Raw genomic sequence first — 15,229 nt, 5'->3', positions numbered from 1 at the left:
TGTATCTAGAGATGCAAGGGTGCGCCTTATGCAATTCAAGATTTACATAGATTCTGTTGGACCCCCTCTAGATTGTGTAGGCTTGTTCTTAAAGATACGCCCACCTGCTGCTGATGTCAATCAGAAGATGGAGACACAACCCATGTTTTTTGGTGGTTTGTTAAGATCCAAGAATTTTGGTTGAATGTAGAGTTTTATGTTTGACGTATTGGGTACTCAAATTTAATTTTACCCCAGACTCTGTATTTTAGGCGATGTGGCAGTCATCAATATAGGGGATAAACACATAAAAAATTGGGTCCTAACCAGTGTTTTGATTGGCAGTCAAATTGTTTTAAGTTGATGGAAGTCAGCTGGAGTGCCCTTATATCAAGAGTGGTGCACGGAGATGGGCAGGGTGGCGGCATTCGAGGAAATGTCATGTAGAAGGCTAGGAAATTTGTATTCATTCAATAAAAAATGTGGCAGCTATTTGGCCTTGTAGGGCTCTCAGTAAGGGGCAGTGGAGAACAAATGTGTAGTTTAAATGTGTGTGATTATTTTTATAAATACATTACCGGTCAAAACTTTTTAACCACTTGACTGAAATGTTTCTCATGATCTTAAAAATCTATTGATCTGAAGGGGTATGCTTATATTTTTGTCTAAAAACGAATTTCAAACATTTATTTGTTCCACCATATTAATTTATTTAATTACAAAACATTTAATAATAAAAACAAGTTTTTGAAATTGATGACTTTGACCAAATAATAAAGAAAAGCAGCCAATAAGTGCCCAACATAGATGGGAACTCCTTAAATACTGTTTAAAAAGCATCCCAGGGTGATACATCAAGAATTTGGTTGAGAAAATGTCAATAGCACATGTCTGCAAATTCTAGGCAAAGATTCAATACTTTGAAGATGCTAAAATATAACAAAGTTTTGATTTATTTTGGATTTTGTTTAGTCAAAACATAATTCCCATAGTTCCATTTATGTCATTACATAGTTTTGATGACTTAACTATTATTCAAAAATGTGAAGAAAAAGAATTATAATAAAGAATGAGTGTTTCAAAGATTTTGACCAGTAGTGTGTGAGTGTGTGTGTGTATATATATATTTGTTTGTTTTGTTTTTTGTTTATACTCAAGTGTGACCACAGGGATATTTATTGAGGGTGGGGATTGGGATGGGGAAAGGGAATAATGGGGGTCATATGTTGATTCTGTGAATATATGTTTTGTTTTTCTTTGTCAATTGTGTGAATCAATAAAAATTGTTAATCAGATAAATATTATTAGCTGTATTTATTTTCATTATGATGATGATTTTTAAAAGGGTTTGTCCATTTCTTTCAGGATTTGCTGAGGTGTCGTGTGTTGACTTCAGGGATTTTTGAAACTCAATTTCAAGTAGACAAAGTCAACTTTCAGTAAGTCAACATGATGACATTTTACATAGATATGAAGCATCAGTTTAATGATAACAGTGGGGCCCAAAAGTCTGATACCACATTGAATGTATGGAAATAAGCAGAAAGTTTTAGAATAGAATAAAACAAATTAATAAGGAAGACATATTATTACACTATTGTTACACTATTGCACTATTGCTAGGTTACTAATCAAAAGCAAATTTATGACATTGACCATATTAACTACTGTACAGATGGTCCGATTTCCTTGTTTCTAATGATACACACAAGATGCCTTTTGCAACATTCTCATATCATGCTGGATAACAGAATCATAATGTTCCCTATCTGTCACTCACTCAATGTTGTGTCAATGTAGTGACACTAGTGGTCACACTTGAGAGCCTGAGACGCTTCTGATCTTTGATAAAAGGCCAATGGGAATTGGCGAGTGGTATTTGCATGCCCCTCCCCCGGACATACGGGTATAAAAGGAGGGGGCGTGCACTGCTGAATCCTTACGCCGCATTACAGCGGCTTTCTCCCCTCTCTGCATGGGTGCACTGCAGAGATCACCCCTGGGCGCTTCAGCAGGTCCTAAATTCTAAAAGAGCATATTCTAAAAGAGTGGCACACATTGGAACGTCTTTTTCAAGACACGTCTTTTTAAAGTTGTTTTTCAGATTGTGTGTTACCTACGGGTTTGCACAGCGAGCACTGGGGCCGATTTGGGGACCACAATGGGACCATTCTCCTATTCCCCGGCATGCTCGTTTGCTATGGTTAGGCATTCGGTTGAGTGAGCTGGCTCGTCCTAGGGCAATTTCAACCTCTCATTCAATGCATGTGAAGGCGATGGGCTCTCGAGTGTAGCATCAGAGAGCGGACTTGTCCTGTCTGATGCAGAAACCTCCACTGGGCTTCCCCCCTCGGGTGTGGTCGTCCAGTCACAGGCGGACGCTGAAATGGCGGACATCCCGGGCCGCTGTGAGTGTCGAGCCCTCCGCTCTCCCCTGTATCCTCACAACTTGATGATTGGTATCTGGGCTTGCGGCACCACTCACAGCCATGCCCTGCCCTAGTGCCTTTCTTCCCAGCAGTGCACAAGGAGCTGATGAGTTTGTGGGAGGCACCTTTCACTGCCCAGTCCCAATCTCTCACCCCCTCTCACTACCCTCGATGGCGGAGCAGCCAGGGGTTTCTCGGCAATGCCCCCAGTGGATAAGGCACCAAGCGCCGCCATCTGGTGCGGACGCCCGAAGCTCCCATCCAAGGCCTGTAAGCTCATGTCTTCCCTGACGGCCAGCGCCTACGCAACCGCCGGACAAGCCGTCTCCACCCTGCATGCCATGACTCTCCTGCAAGTCCGCCAAGTCGCTGAAAGAACTGCAAATGGGTAGTTCTGCACAGGGATTGATACAGGAGCTGCACTCGGGCAATGAAGGTCACAGCGCGGTCTCTCGGGCAGACGATGTCCACACTGTTGGTCCAGTAGCTGGCCTATTTGGCCACCCTGTCAAGGACAGTTGCCTAGCATTGAAGCAGCAGATGGAGACCATCCTGCCCAGAAAGCGGTGTGGTTCAAGACTCCGCACTCCGTCTGCTTGTCACCAAGGGCGTCTCCCTGCGGTGACTGCATGGCTCTGCCTTGACCCGCCCCTGCAGCCCCGCCCCGGCATCGAGCCCCCCACAGGAAGCAGCCGCAACCCGTCTCACAGCCGGCCGCCAAGAAGAAGGCTTTGAATCACCCCGGAGACAGGAGACCCGCTATTCCGGAGCTGGTGAACAGACCACTCCATCCCCCAGTGGACGGCCAATAGGATAATCTTTTGTTCCTTTCTCATTTAATTTCACCGCACACTCAAGTAGCTGTGGTACCCAAGGAACAGTTTCCTTAGTCCCTGGTTCACATAGTGTGTACGGCCGTCACCCCGACCACCGTCTTCTATCTCTCCTTGGCAGGTCCAGTGCCCCGGCACCAGTCTCCCCACCCCTGCGCACCAAGCTGTGGCACAAACATACTCAAACCTGGATGGTTTCAATGGACCGCGGGGACGAAACACCTCGACCAATTCGCTGGTGAGTATCAGGAGTCAGGTAAGTGCTTTGATGTCTCTCGACTTCAAAAGCCCTGTGCACCACCACAGGGCTCAAACCCCATCATTGTGGCCTCCCTGGTTCCTTTCCTGCCGCAAGGCCCCACCCACCGTTAAGTCCAACAAAATTTTCCCCTGGTCCCCATCGCCCGGAGTTTGGACGCGTGGCTCACACTTCCAACCCGTTGCGATTGCTGACCCGGACTGTCCGACTCGACTACGTGATTCAGTTCGCCAGGTGCCTGCCCAGCGTCCATTTCACCACCACCGCCTCCTTGCGCGCGGAAATCGTCACCCATCTGCGGAAGCACGCACAGAGCCTGTCCCTCCAGCCGAAAGGAACAGTGGGATCTACAGCCCCTACTGCATTGTACTGAAAAAAGGCTGTGGGTTGCGGCCAGTCTTGGACTTATGAGTTCTGAACCGGGCCTTACACAGACTCCCGTTCAAGATGTTGACACTAAGGCGCATTCTAGCGCGTCTGACATCAACATAGGTTCACGATGGTAGACCTGAAGGATGCGTAATGCCACATCTCGATTCTACCTCGACACAGACCCTTTGTACGGTTTGCATTCGAGGGTTGGGCATACCAGTACAAACTCCTCACTTTCGGCCTGTCCCTGTCCCCTTGTGTTTTCACGACCCAGTTGGTACTGACCTGTCTGAAGGCATTCGGACAGAAGACAGCAGTCCCACTGAAACTATTTCAGAGGCTCCTGGGGCATATCGCGTCCTCGGGTCGATGCATATGAGACCGCTTCAGCACTGGCTCCGGACTAGAGTCCCGAGATGGGCATGGCGCCACAGCACACATCACGTGGCCATCACGCCGATCTGTCACCGCCTCTCCAGCCCTTGGAACGTCCTTGCATTTCTACAGGCAGGGGTTCCTCTAGAACAGGTCTCCAGGCTGGTCACAACCGACGCCTCCAAGACAGGCTGGGGCGCTGTTGGCACATCAACTGCCTCGAGTTGTTGGCAATACTGCTCACCCTGCGGAGGTTCTGGCCAGGCAAGCACGTGTTGGTTCGAACACACAACAGGGTGGCAGTGGCATACATCAACCGCCAAGGCGGGTTACACTCTCCTCGCATGTCACAACTCGCCCGCTGTCTCACATTTACATTTACATTTATTCATTTGGCAGACGCTTTTATCCAAAGCGACTTACAAAAGAGGAAGAACATCAGCGAATCATCTTAGGGAGACAGTGGTACAAAAAGTGCCATATTACAAAGTTTCACTATCATCATAATAGTATACAAAACAGATTTAAGTGCAACAAGAAATGTATATATATATATATATATATATATATATATATATATATATATATATATATATATATTTTTTTTTTTTTTATTGACCGGTTAAGTGCTTTTGGAAAAGATGTGTTTTTAGCCGTTTTTTGAAGATAGAGAGTGAGTTAGCTTCCCGGATTGAGTTGGGAAGGTCATTCCACCACCGTGGTATGATGAAACTGAAAGTCCGGGAAAGTGTTTTGGTGCCTCTTTGTTTTGGTACGACAAGGCGACGTTCCTTAGCCGACCGCAGGCTTCTGGTGGGAACGTAGCTCTGCATAAATGTTTTAAGGTATACTGGAGCAGACCCAGTGACTGTTTTATATGCCAGCATCAGGGCCTTGAATTTAAAACGGGCATGAACCGGCAGCCAGTGGAGAGAGACAAAGAGTGGTGTAACATGTGCTCTCTTAGGTTCATTAAAGACCAGACGTGCTGCTGCATTCTGGATCATTTGGAGAGGTCTAATAGCACATGCAGGAAGGCCTGCAATGAGAGCGTTACAGTAGTCCAGTCTAGTTATGACAAGGGACTGAACGAGCAGTTGTGTGGCATGTACAGAGAGGAAGGGTCTTATCTTCCTGATATTGTAGAGTGTAAATCTACAAGATCTTGCAGTTTTTGAAATGTGGTCTGTGAAATTTAGCTCATCATCAATGGTTACCCCTAGATTTCTGACCGTTTTGGAAGGCGAAACTGTAGTTGGACCCAGCTGCACGGTGATGTTGTGTTCAACAGCCGGGTTGGCTGGAAAGACAAGGAGTTCGGTCTTGGCAGGGTTGAGTTGAAGGTGGTGTTCCTTCATCCAGGCCGAGATGTCTGCCAGACAGGCAGCGATTCGAACGGTCACTGTGGTGTCGTTGGGCTGGAAAGACAAGTAGAGTTGTGTGTCATCAGCGTAGCAGTGGTAAGAGAAACCATGTGACTGGATGATGGGTCCCAGTGATGTTGTGTATATGGAGAAGAGAAGTGGCCCAAGCACTGATCCCTGAGGTACCCCAGTAAGTAACTTGTGTGGCTTGGATACTTCCCTCTCCATGCTACCTCAAAGGACCTTTCTGAGAGATAAGAGTTGAACCAGTCAAGCACAGTTCCAGTGATACCCAGTTTAGAGAGGGTGGAGAGTAGGATCTGATGGTTGACTGTGTCAAAGGCAGCAGAAAGGTCCAGCAAAATCAGAACGGATGATCTCGATTCAGCTCTCGCCTGTCTCAGCGACTCGATGACAGACAGCAGGGCAGTCTCAGTGGAGTGTCCACTTTTGAAGCCCGACTGATTGTCATCCAGCAGCTTGTTCTGTGAGAGATAGGCGGAGATCTGATTGAAAACTGCCCTTTCAAGTGTTTTTGCCATGAATGGGATGAGAGAGACTGGTCTGTAGTGTTCTATCTGTGTGGGGTTAAGTGCAGGTTTTTTCAGCAGTGGGGTTACTCGAGCCTGCTTAAATGTAGTGGGAAAAGTGCCTGCAAGAAGGGATGTGTTAATTATGTGTGTAAGTGCCGGTAGGATGGATGGAGAGATGGCCTGGAGAAGGTGTGATGGAATGGGGTCAAGGGAACAGGTTGTGGGGTGGTTGGAGAGGAGTTGTTTAGAGACCTCAGTGTCAGTTAAAGGAGAGAACATAGGGAAAGAAGGGTTGCATACAGGAGCCAGGTGTTTGACAGGGTGTGGTGCTGTGAATGTATTGCTGATGGCTGTAACCTTATCAGTAAAAAATGTGGCGAATATATCTGCTGTCAGTGATGTGTCAGGTGGTGGAGGGGGAGGGCAGAGAAGTGTGTTAAATGTTCTAAACAAGCTACGAGTGTCTGTGGTGCTGTTGATCTTGGTCTGGTAATATGAAGTTTTTGCAGTTTTAACGTTATTTGAAAAAGTTGCCAGCAGAAGCTGATATTTACCTAGATCAGCTGGATCTTTAGATTTCCGCCATCTCCTCTCAGCTGCCCTGAGATCAGTCCGATGTTCACGAAGGACGTCAGACAGCCAGGGGCTGGGTGGTGTAGTCCGTGCTGGTCTAGAGGAGAGAGGACAGATGTTGTCTAGACAGGTTGTTAAAGTAGAGCTAAGTGTGTCTGTGGCAGTGTTCACATCAAGCATGGAAAATACATTTATTGTGGGAAGAGAGGCAGAGACATCAGTGGAAAGGCGAGAGGGTGAGAGGGAACGGAGGTTACGGCGAAAGGAAACCAAAGGTGGGGTCGGTTTTACAATGGATGGGAGAATCATGTTGAATTGAACAAAGTAGTGATCAGAAACATGTAAAGGTGTAACAAGAATATTAGAGGTGGTACAGTTACGTGTAAAAATGAGGTCCAGCTGGTTGCCCGACCTGTGAGTTGCTGTGGTGTGTAGTCTTTCCAAGTCAAATGAGGCCAGAAGAGTATTCAGTTCAATGGCCTGGGGTTTGTCCTGGTGTATGTTGAAATCACCAAGAACCACAAGTGGCCTGCCATCCTCTGGCAAGGAGGACAGCAGGACATCCAATTCCTCAAGGAAGCTTGTCAGCTGACCTGGGGGCGATAGATGACAACAACATGTAATTTTGTGGGTTGCATTGTAGTAATGGCATGGAATTCAAAAGATGTATTGTTACATAGTGAAGCATGTGGTGAAAAAGTCCAGTTATTATGAATGAGCAAACCTGTTCCCCCACCCCTACCAGTATGTCGAGGGGTGTGGGAGAAGGAGAAGTTGTTAGAGAGAGCAGCAGGTGTTGCTGTATCCTCAGGACGTATCCATGTCTCTGTCAGTGCCAGGATGCTGAGGGTGGACTGCGTGGCGAAAGCTGGAATGAAGGCAGCTTTGTTCACAGCAGACTGGCAGTTCCAGAGTCCCACTGAGAACGAGAGTGGAGCAGCTGTTGAAGTGCAAAGCGGCCGTAGGTTGTGTGGGTTAGCGTTTTGTCTTGCATCTGTATCTTGTGAACGGTCTACAACAGATAACAGGGATGTGCTTGAAGGCATGTGTTATTAGTGAACTAGACATGTTAATATGTATGTATAAGTAAAATAATAAAAGAGATAGAATAGAAAAATACTTAAGTGCTTTGGTGAGTGGCGCCTTGTCAGTGTCCTTGCTCGGTGGACTCGCACAGGTAGACTCGCTGGTCTTTACCCAAGTAGGTCTTCACACGAGGAGGGCTTCACACGAGGGCCACCACTTCCGCTGCCGCTTCCGCGTCAGCATTAAGTCCAATAAATAACAACTTTTACGAGCCGTTCAGTGGAAAAAAGCAGCCACGCCTTAATGCTACTTATCACAACAAAGCTAGTCACGTGGTCACCCGAAACCGAAACTCAGGGTTGCGCGGGAACAAACGCAACTTCTGTACAGCGCAAATAAATTATGCTGCACTTAGCAATAAATAATACTCTGAAACCAGTGAAGCACTGTTTGCAGACACTAAAACGACGAAAGTTTTACACACACACAGGATAACCAACCCGAAGTCTAAGCAAATCTAGCAACGAATCCTACGTGACAAGTTTAAACAAGTCTAGCAATTCTATCAGCCAATACTATGGGACAAGTCAACACAAATATAGCGCGCACACTCACCAAACACACGTCTAAGCGACCCGCGTTCAAGACAGTAAACAAACAGCACCTGATCTAGCAATGAATACCACTATAACAACGTTAAAAACAATGAAATAAACACACTTACATACAACTGCAGACTCCTGTAGATAGATCGCGTCTCCTCCTCTGGAGTCAGCAGCACTGCGGATGACCTCAGTGGCCTACCACCTGGCATGGTAGACACCATCACTCAGGCTAGGGCCCCCTCTACGAGGTGCCTGTATGCCTTGAAGTGGTGTCTGTTTGACATAAAGACCCCCAGAGAGGGCAGTTGCTTTCCTTTCTGCAGGAGAGGTTTGAGGGATGGCTGTCTCTTTCCACCTTGAAGGTGTACGTAGCTTCCATAGCTGCACACCACGACACAGTGGATGGCAAGTCTTTAGGAAAGCACAACCTCATTATCAGGTTCCTGAGAGGAGCTAGAAGGTTGAATCCCTCCAGACCACACCTCGTTCCCTTATGGGACCTCAACGTAGTCCTGCAAGGCCTGCGTGGGGCTCCCTTTAAGCCCTTAGAGTCAGTAGCGATTAAGGCACTATACTTGAAGACTGCCCTCTTGACGGCACTCACCTCCACCAAGAGGGTATGGGACCTGCAAGCGTTCTCTGTCAGTGAAACGTGCCTGGAGTTCAGTACTGAGACCCCGACTGGGCCATGTGCCCAAGGTTCCCACAACCCCTTTCAGGGGCCAAGTTATGAACCAGCAAGTGCTGCCCCAGGAGGAGGCAGACCCAGCCTTAGTGTTGCTGTGTCCGGTGCACGCTTTACATATCTATTTGATCGCATGCAGAGCTTTAGGTTCTCTGAGCAGCTCTATGTCTGCTTTGGTGGACAGCGGAAAGGAAGTGATTTCGCCATAGCTGTTGCCTTCCAGGCTCAGCATGTGCCGCCCTCTGCAGGGCTACGATCCCATTCCTCCAGGAGTGTGGCGACGTCCTGGGCTCTGACCAGTGGCGCCTCTCTAGCTGACATTTGCTGAGCAGTAGGCTGGGCTACACCCAACACCTTTGCGAGATTCTACAATCGAGACGTTGTGTCCCTCCTGCCACAACACTGAACTACCCGCTGAAATGGCCGGGACCTCAGCACAAATCCTAATCAGCGGTATGCACGCCCCCTCCTTTAATAATCGTATGTCTGGGGGAAGGGCATGCAAATACCATAACCAGGACGTTTTGTTCATTCTGTCATTAGCAAAACAGGCACATACTGAATACTGAGAAATTCTCAAATTCATGTTTCTTTTTTTTAATTAATTTTACACTTGGACTGTTAATCAGATCATTTAATTTATAATGAATAATTTTGTATTAAATTAGAGTAGAAAGCAAAATGGTACCATTTCCTCTAGTTGTACTAGACTTTTGGAATTCACTGTATATAACTTTTATTTTATTGAAGTTTTGAACATTTTCTTTAAATGTATGAAATTTCAAAATAATTTTAAATTGTCTGTGTGTGTGTGTGTGTGTGTGTGTGTGTGTGTGTGTGTGTGTGTGTGTGTGTGTGTGTGTGTGTGTGTCAGTATGTTTGATGTGGGTGGTCAGAGAGATGAGAGGAGGAAATGGATTCAGTGCTTTAATGGTGAGTGTAGATTCTTATTGTGTGATACTCACAAAACTTGTCCGAAACTTTTCCTTGTCAAATTGAGCTCAATGCATACAAAACATTAAAATGTATTTTTCACAAAGAAAATGAAGCAGTATTGCAATGGGTTATTTTTTATTATTTTTTGGGCATTGGGACATTATTTTAAGGACAATTCAGCACATTATTATTGTCATTGTTTTCAAAGAAGATTTTCGGTAATGAAAACTGGGGGATGGTGGGGGAGGTGGGATGTTCATAATTGTCATTTAAAATATTTTCACAATGTAATAAATCTGAATGTTTCTAAATACAGGGTTCATTTTCTATATACGATATAGAGTGTACAATATATATATAAATATATATTAGGGATTGGACAATATATATCGAATTTCGATATATATTGCGAACCAAAACAATTACGAAGCATATTGCAGCAAAACTCTATATTTCAAAATTTTAAACATTGTTTTCATTGTTCTCTGGATTCATTGGCTGATGGGACACTGCATGAGTGTTTGTGTTTGTGTTTTTAGCCTGCTTAGCATTGCTTATACTTATTCTCATACATTCGTCTTTTTATCCTTTTTAATTTTACCGCATGTTTCAGGTTTTTCCGCTTTTGTACTGTTTCATCTGGTCTGGTCCCCTCCCTGCTCGTTGTGGTGACAAGGTTTATAGTAGATTAGTATCACTGAATGGCTGGATGTCTGAGTGGTGTCTGGAGAATAGAATAGGATTTATAGACAATTGGAAGAGTTTTTGGGGTAGACTTGACCTGCTAAAGAAAGATGAACTCCATCCCTCCAGAGAAGGTGCCACTCTCCTGTCTAGTAATTTGGCTCCGAGTCTTAATAATGATCGTATTTGACTAACTGGGTTCCATGTCAGGAAGCAGACAAACTGGTTAATCTGAACATCTGCTAGCTGCCTTGAGACGTCACACAGGTCACATAAACTACAACACATAGAGACTGTATCACCTAGATATCTCATAGAGACTGTGTCTGTTCCTCGAACTACCAAACACAAAACCTTCACTAAATCATTTAGAAAAAACACTCCCTCAGTTCAAGTCTAGACTAAAGACTCATCTGTTTAGCCAGGCATACACCTAATTTATCCTTCAACTCACAATTAGGCTGTTTTAATTAGGTCTACCGGAACCAGAAACAGTGATCATGATCAATAAATTGAATGGCATCTATAGGTCACCAGAACCGGATGGACCCAGCTCCATTCCTGCTTCTTGTTGGACTCCACTGCTACGTGTTTTTTAGCACTGCTTTTGTACTGTTTCATCTGTGTGTATTTTACATGTTGCTGCTGGCGCTTAGCTCGAGTCTGTGTTTGTAGCCTTCTAGCCTTTTTTAGCATTGCTTATATATCTGTTTTCAGCCTTTAAACCTTAACATCTGCCATATTTCAGCGTGCATCGGGTTGTCCCCCACATTATTCTCTTCTCACGATTGAACTGCGTGCATTTTCCACGTGCATCCACTTTCTATTTTTATCACGATTAAAGCGCGCACCCGTTTTTCTCCTCTGTTTTACACGGATTATTACATCGATCTCAAAGCACCACTTATCAAGAACAACCAACAACAACAAACAATTTTGTGAGGGATTCACATCAATCTCAAACCCTCACCACTCGGTAACAACCAACAACAACAAACACTTGGGTGAGGGATTCATATCAATCTCAAACCCTCACCACACAGGAACAACCAACACCAACCAACAACTGCAGGAAGTCATGGCATCCGCTCATGTTATTTCTTCCTGCATTGCATGTCATGTTTACAATAGCCTCTTCCGTCAGCAGTCAGGGATTCATATGTGATAAATGTAAGGAATTAGTCATGCTGACAGAGAAGGTTAATGAGTTAGAGACACGCATCCGAATGCTAGTAGAGGTCAGTGAGAAAGAGAAGCCAGTAGATACTGTTTCGGATGCGGGCAGTACAGAGAGCAACACGCACACTTTGGTTCTTGCTGTAGAGCCCCCGCAGCAGGGTGTTTGGGTGACAATGCGGCTGCATACTCGCTCAGCAAAGCAACACCACTCTCCCATTCCTGTTAGGGTTTCCAATCGATTGTCCCCCACTCAGTTATGCACCCACTGAGAATCATTTTGAAAGAGCCCTTGTTATTGGTGATTCTATTGTAAGGAACGTGGAAATAGAGAGCCACTATTGTTAAATGCATTTTGGGTGCCAGAGCGTCTGACATCAAATCAAATTTACAAGTGCTATCTAATGCTAAACGTAGATTTTCTAAAATTGTTATTCATGTTGACACTAATGATGTCCGGCTTTGCCAGTCAGAGATCACTAAAGATAATGTTAAAGAGGTGTGTGAATTTGCAAAAACTATGTCAGTAATATGCTGTAATATGCTCTGGTCCCCTCCCTGCTCGTCGTGGTGACAAGGTTTATAGTAGATTAGTGTCACTGAATGGCTGGATGTCTGAGTGGTGTCTGGAGAATAGAATAGGATTTATAGACAATTGGAAGAGTTTTTGGGGTAGACTTGACCTGCTAAAGAAAGATGGACTCCATCCCTCCAGAGAAGGTGCCACTCTCCTGTCTAGTAATTTGGCTCAGAGACTTAATAATGATAGTATTTGATTAACTGGGGCCAGTGTCAGGAAGCAGACAAACTGGTTAATCCGAAGGTCTGCTAGCTACCTTGAGACGTCACACAGGTCACATAAATTACAAAACATAGAGACCGTATCACCTAGATATCTCATAGAGACTGTGTCTGTTCCTCAATCTACCAAACACAAAACCCTCACTAAATCATTTAGAAAAAACTGTCACAGTGTCTGGTTTGTTCCCTGGGTTTTCTAGAAGCTCTTTCCCTGATTGCCACATTTCCTCTTGTACTACATTTCCCATCATCCTGTTCTGTCTCATCACTGATCATTACACACAGCTGTTCCCACTCACATTGTTTGCACTGGTCTATTTATACCCTGTCTGTTTCTGTGTTAGTTGTTGAGTCCTTGCTTAATGTCTGTTTAATGTTACCAGCACCTCGAAGTTCTTGTCCCGTTGTTTCTTGTTTCTTGGACTGTTTTGTATGGATTTTGACCCTTGCCTGGCTGACTACGGATTTTGGATTACCCTAAGAAATGCACATGGATCCTAACCTTTTGTGTGTGTGTCGTGACAGAAGGACTCAACCATGATTGGATCCAGCAGTATGGGGTTCCGGGTCCATTCCCCCAACACTGGAGGAGAGTCTGGGTCTCAGATGACCTTATTTCAAGCCTTCGCCATGTGTGCTCAGAGGACAGAGAAGAGTATAGCATCCAGCCGACAATCCTTTGAGGGAACCCATCTAGTCAGATTCTCAGGGAATCGTGGAGGCCATGGAGGGGGACATGATCGTCGCGGACACCAACATCGGTCTGCCGTCCAGTCACCCTTCAGCCAGGTTCCTGTGCACGTGGTTCCATCCAGCACAAGACCTTCACCGCTGGTTCCATCCAGCACAAGGCCATCACCGCGGGTTCCGTCCAGCACAAAGCCCTCATCGCTGGTGCCATCCAGCACAAGGCCATCACCGCGGGTTCCGTCCAGCACAAAGCCCTCGTTGCTGGTTCCGCCCAGCACAAGGCCCTCACCGCGGGTTCTGTCCAGCCAAGAGCCAGCGCCTGTAGCCTCGACCGTCCCTGAGTCAGCGCCAGTAGCCATGACCGTCCAAGAGCCAGCGCCAGTAGCCATGACCGTCCAAGAGCCAGCGCCAGTAGCCATGACCGTCCAAGAGCCAGCGCCAGTAGCCATGACCGTCCGAGAGTCAGCGCCAGTAGCCATGACCGTCCGAGAGCCAGCGCCAGTAGCCATGACCGTCCAAGAGCCAGCGCCAGTAGCCATGACCATCCGAGAGCCAGCGCCAGTAGCCATGACCGTCCGAGAGCCAGCGCCAGAAGCCATGACCGTCCGAGAGCCAGCGCCAGTAGCCATGACGTCCAAGAGCCAGCGCCAGTAGCCATGACCGTCCAAGAGTCAGCGCCTCTAGAGCCTCCCAGGGCTCCTCCTCCCGAGCCTCCCAGGGCTCCGTCTCTCAAGTCCCTCGAGTCTTCCAGGGCTCCTCCTCCTGAGCCTTCCAGAGCTCCGCCTTCTGAGCTTTCCAGAGCTCTGCCTTCCGAGCTTTCCAGAGCTCCGCCTTCCGAGCTTTCCAGAGCTCCGCCTTCCGAGCTTTCCAGAGCTCTGCCTTCCGAGCTTCTTGAGCTTTCCAGAGCTCCGCCTCCCGAGCCTCCTAGGGCTCCGCCTCTCCAGTCTCTCGAGTCTTCCAGGGCTCCTCCTCCCGAGCCTCCCAGGGCTCCGCCTCCCAAGTCTGTCGAGTCTTCCAGGGCTCCGCCTCTGGAGCCTTCCAGGGCTCCGCCTCTTGAGTCTCTCGAGCCTCCTAGGGCTCCGCCTCCAGAGCCTCACGAGCCTTCCACGGCCATTCTCCCCGAGCCTCCTACGGCTCTGCTCCCAGAGACTCCAGAGCTTTCTAGGGCTCCGCCTCCTGACTGTCCTACGGCTCTTCTCCCTGAGCCTCCTACGGCTCTGCCTCCCGAGCCTTCTACGGCTCTTCTCCCAGTGCCTCCCGAGCCTCCCTCAGCTCCGCCTTCTGAACCTCCAGGACCTCCTTCTGCTCTGCCTCCTGAGCCCCCCATGGCTCCGCCCCCTGAGCCTCCAGAGCATCCATCAGCTCCGCTTCTTGAGCCTCCAGAGCCTCCTGAAGCTCTGCCTCCTGAGCCTCCAGGGCTTCCCTCAGCTCCGCCTCCTATGGCTTCTTTGTCCCCCACGGCTCCAAGGCCTCCCCCGGCTACGCCTTCTACTGCCCCGCCCCCCGGACTGGTCCCTATCCTGCGGCCACCTTCCAGGCCCCCCAAACCTGTCCTTGCCCTGTGGCCGGCTCCCAGGCCTCCTGAACCTGTCCTTGCCCTGTGGCCACCTCCCAGGCCCCCCAAACCTGTCCATGCCCTGTGGCCGGCTCCCAGGCCTCCTGAACCTATCCTTGCCCTGTGGCCAGCTCCCAGGCCCCCTGAACCGGTCCCTGTCCTGTGGCCGCCTGATGGGTCGTCTGCTTCGCCCTGGCTGCCCGATGGGTCATCTGCTTTGCCCTGGCCACCCGATGGACTCTCTGTTTTGCCCCGGCCGCCGGTTAAGCCGTCACCCCTTGTTCCTGTTCTCCTTCATGGACCTGGCCCCCCATCCCTCCCCCTGGTCCTCCACCGTTCCACCTCCCTCCTGGA

General features: G+C 47.7%; 1 protein-coding gene and 1 long non-coding RNA gene across 3 annotated transcripts in view; one reads left to right on the top strand and one right to left on the bottom strand.

Annotated features, from left to right (window-relative positions):
- LOC127634741 (guanine nucleotide-binding protein G(olf) subunit alpha-like) overlaps window positions 1–15,229 on the top strand; it is a 173,412-nt gene that overhangs the window by 100,620 nt on the left and 57,563 nt on the right. For both annotated transcript variants that reach the window (XM_052114418.1, XM_052114420.1), the window contains exons 7-8: window positions 1,345–1,418; window positions 9,908–9,966. In XM_052114418.1, the coding sequence (XP_051970378.1) occupies window positions 1,345–1,418; window positions 9,908–9,966 (133 nt within the window). The remainder of the gene's footprint in view (window positions 1–1,344; window positions 1,419–9,907; window positions 9,967–15,229) is intronic.
- LOC127634747 (uncharacterized) lies at window positions 5,106–7,633 on the bottom strand. The gene is made up of 4 exons (XR_007969402.1): window positions 7,442–7,633; window positions 7,130–7,310; window positions 6,699–6,814; window positions 5,106–5,665 (listed from the first exon to the last, which is right to left on the bottom strand). It is a non-coding gene; the product is annotated as an uncharacterized LOC127634747 (long non-coding RNA).

The sequence above is a fragment of the Xyrauchen texanus genome, chromosome 42 (genome assembly GCF_025860055.1).
Source record: "Xyrauchen texanus isolate HMW12.3.18 chromosome 42, RBS_HiC_50CHRs, whole genome shotgun sequence".
NCBI lineage: Eukaryota > Metazoa > Chordata > Actinopteri > Cypriniformes > Catostomidae > Xyrauchen > Xyrauchen texanus.
Note: the sequence above shows the minus strand (reverse complement) of the source record. Positions and strands in the feature narration are given on the sequence as shown.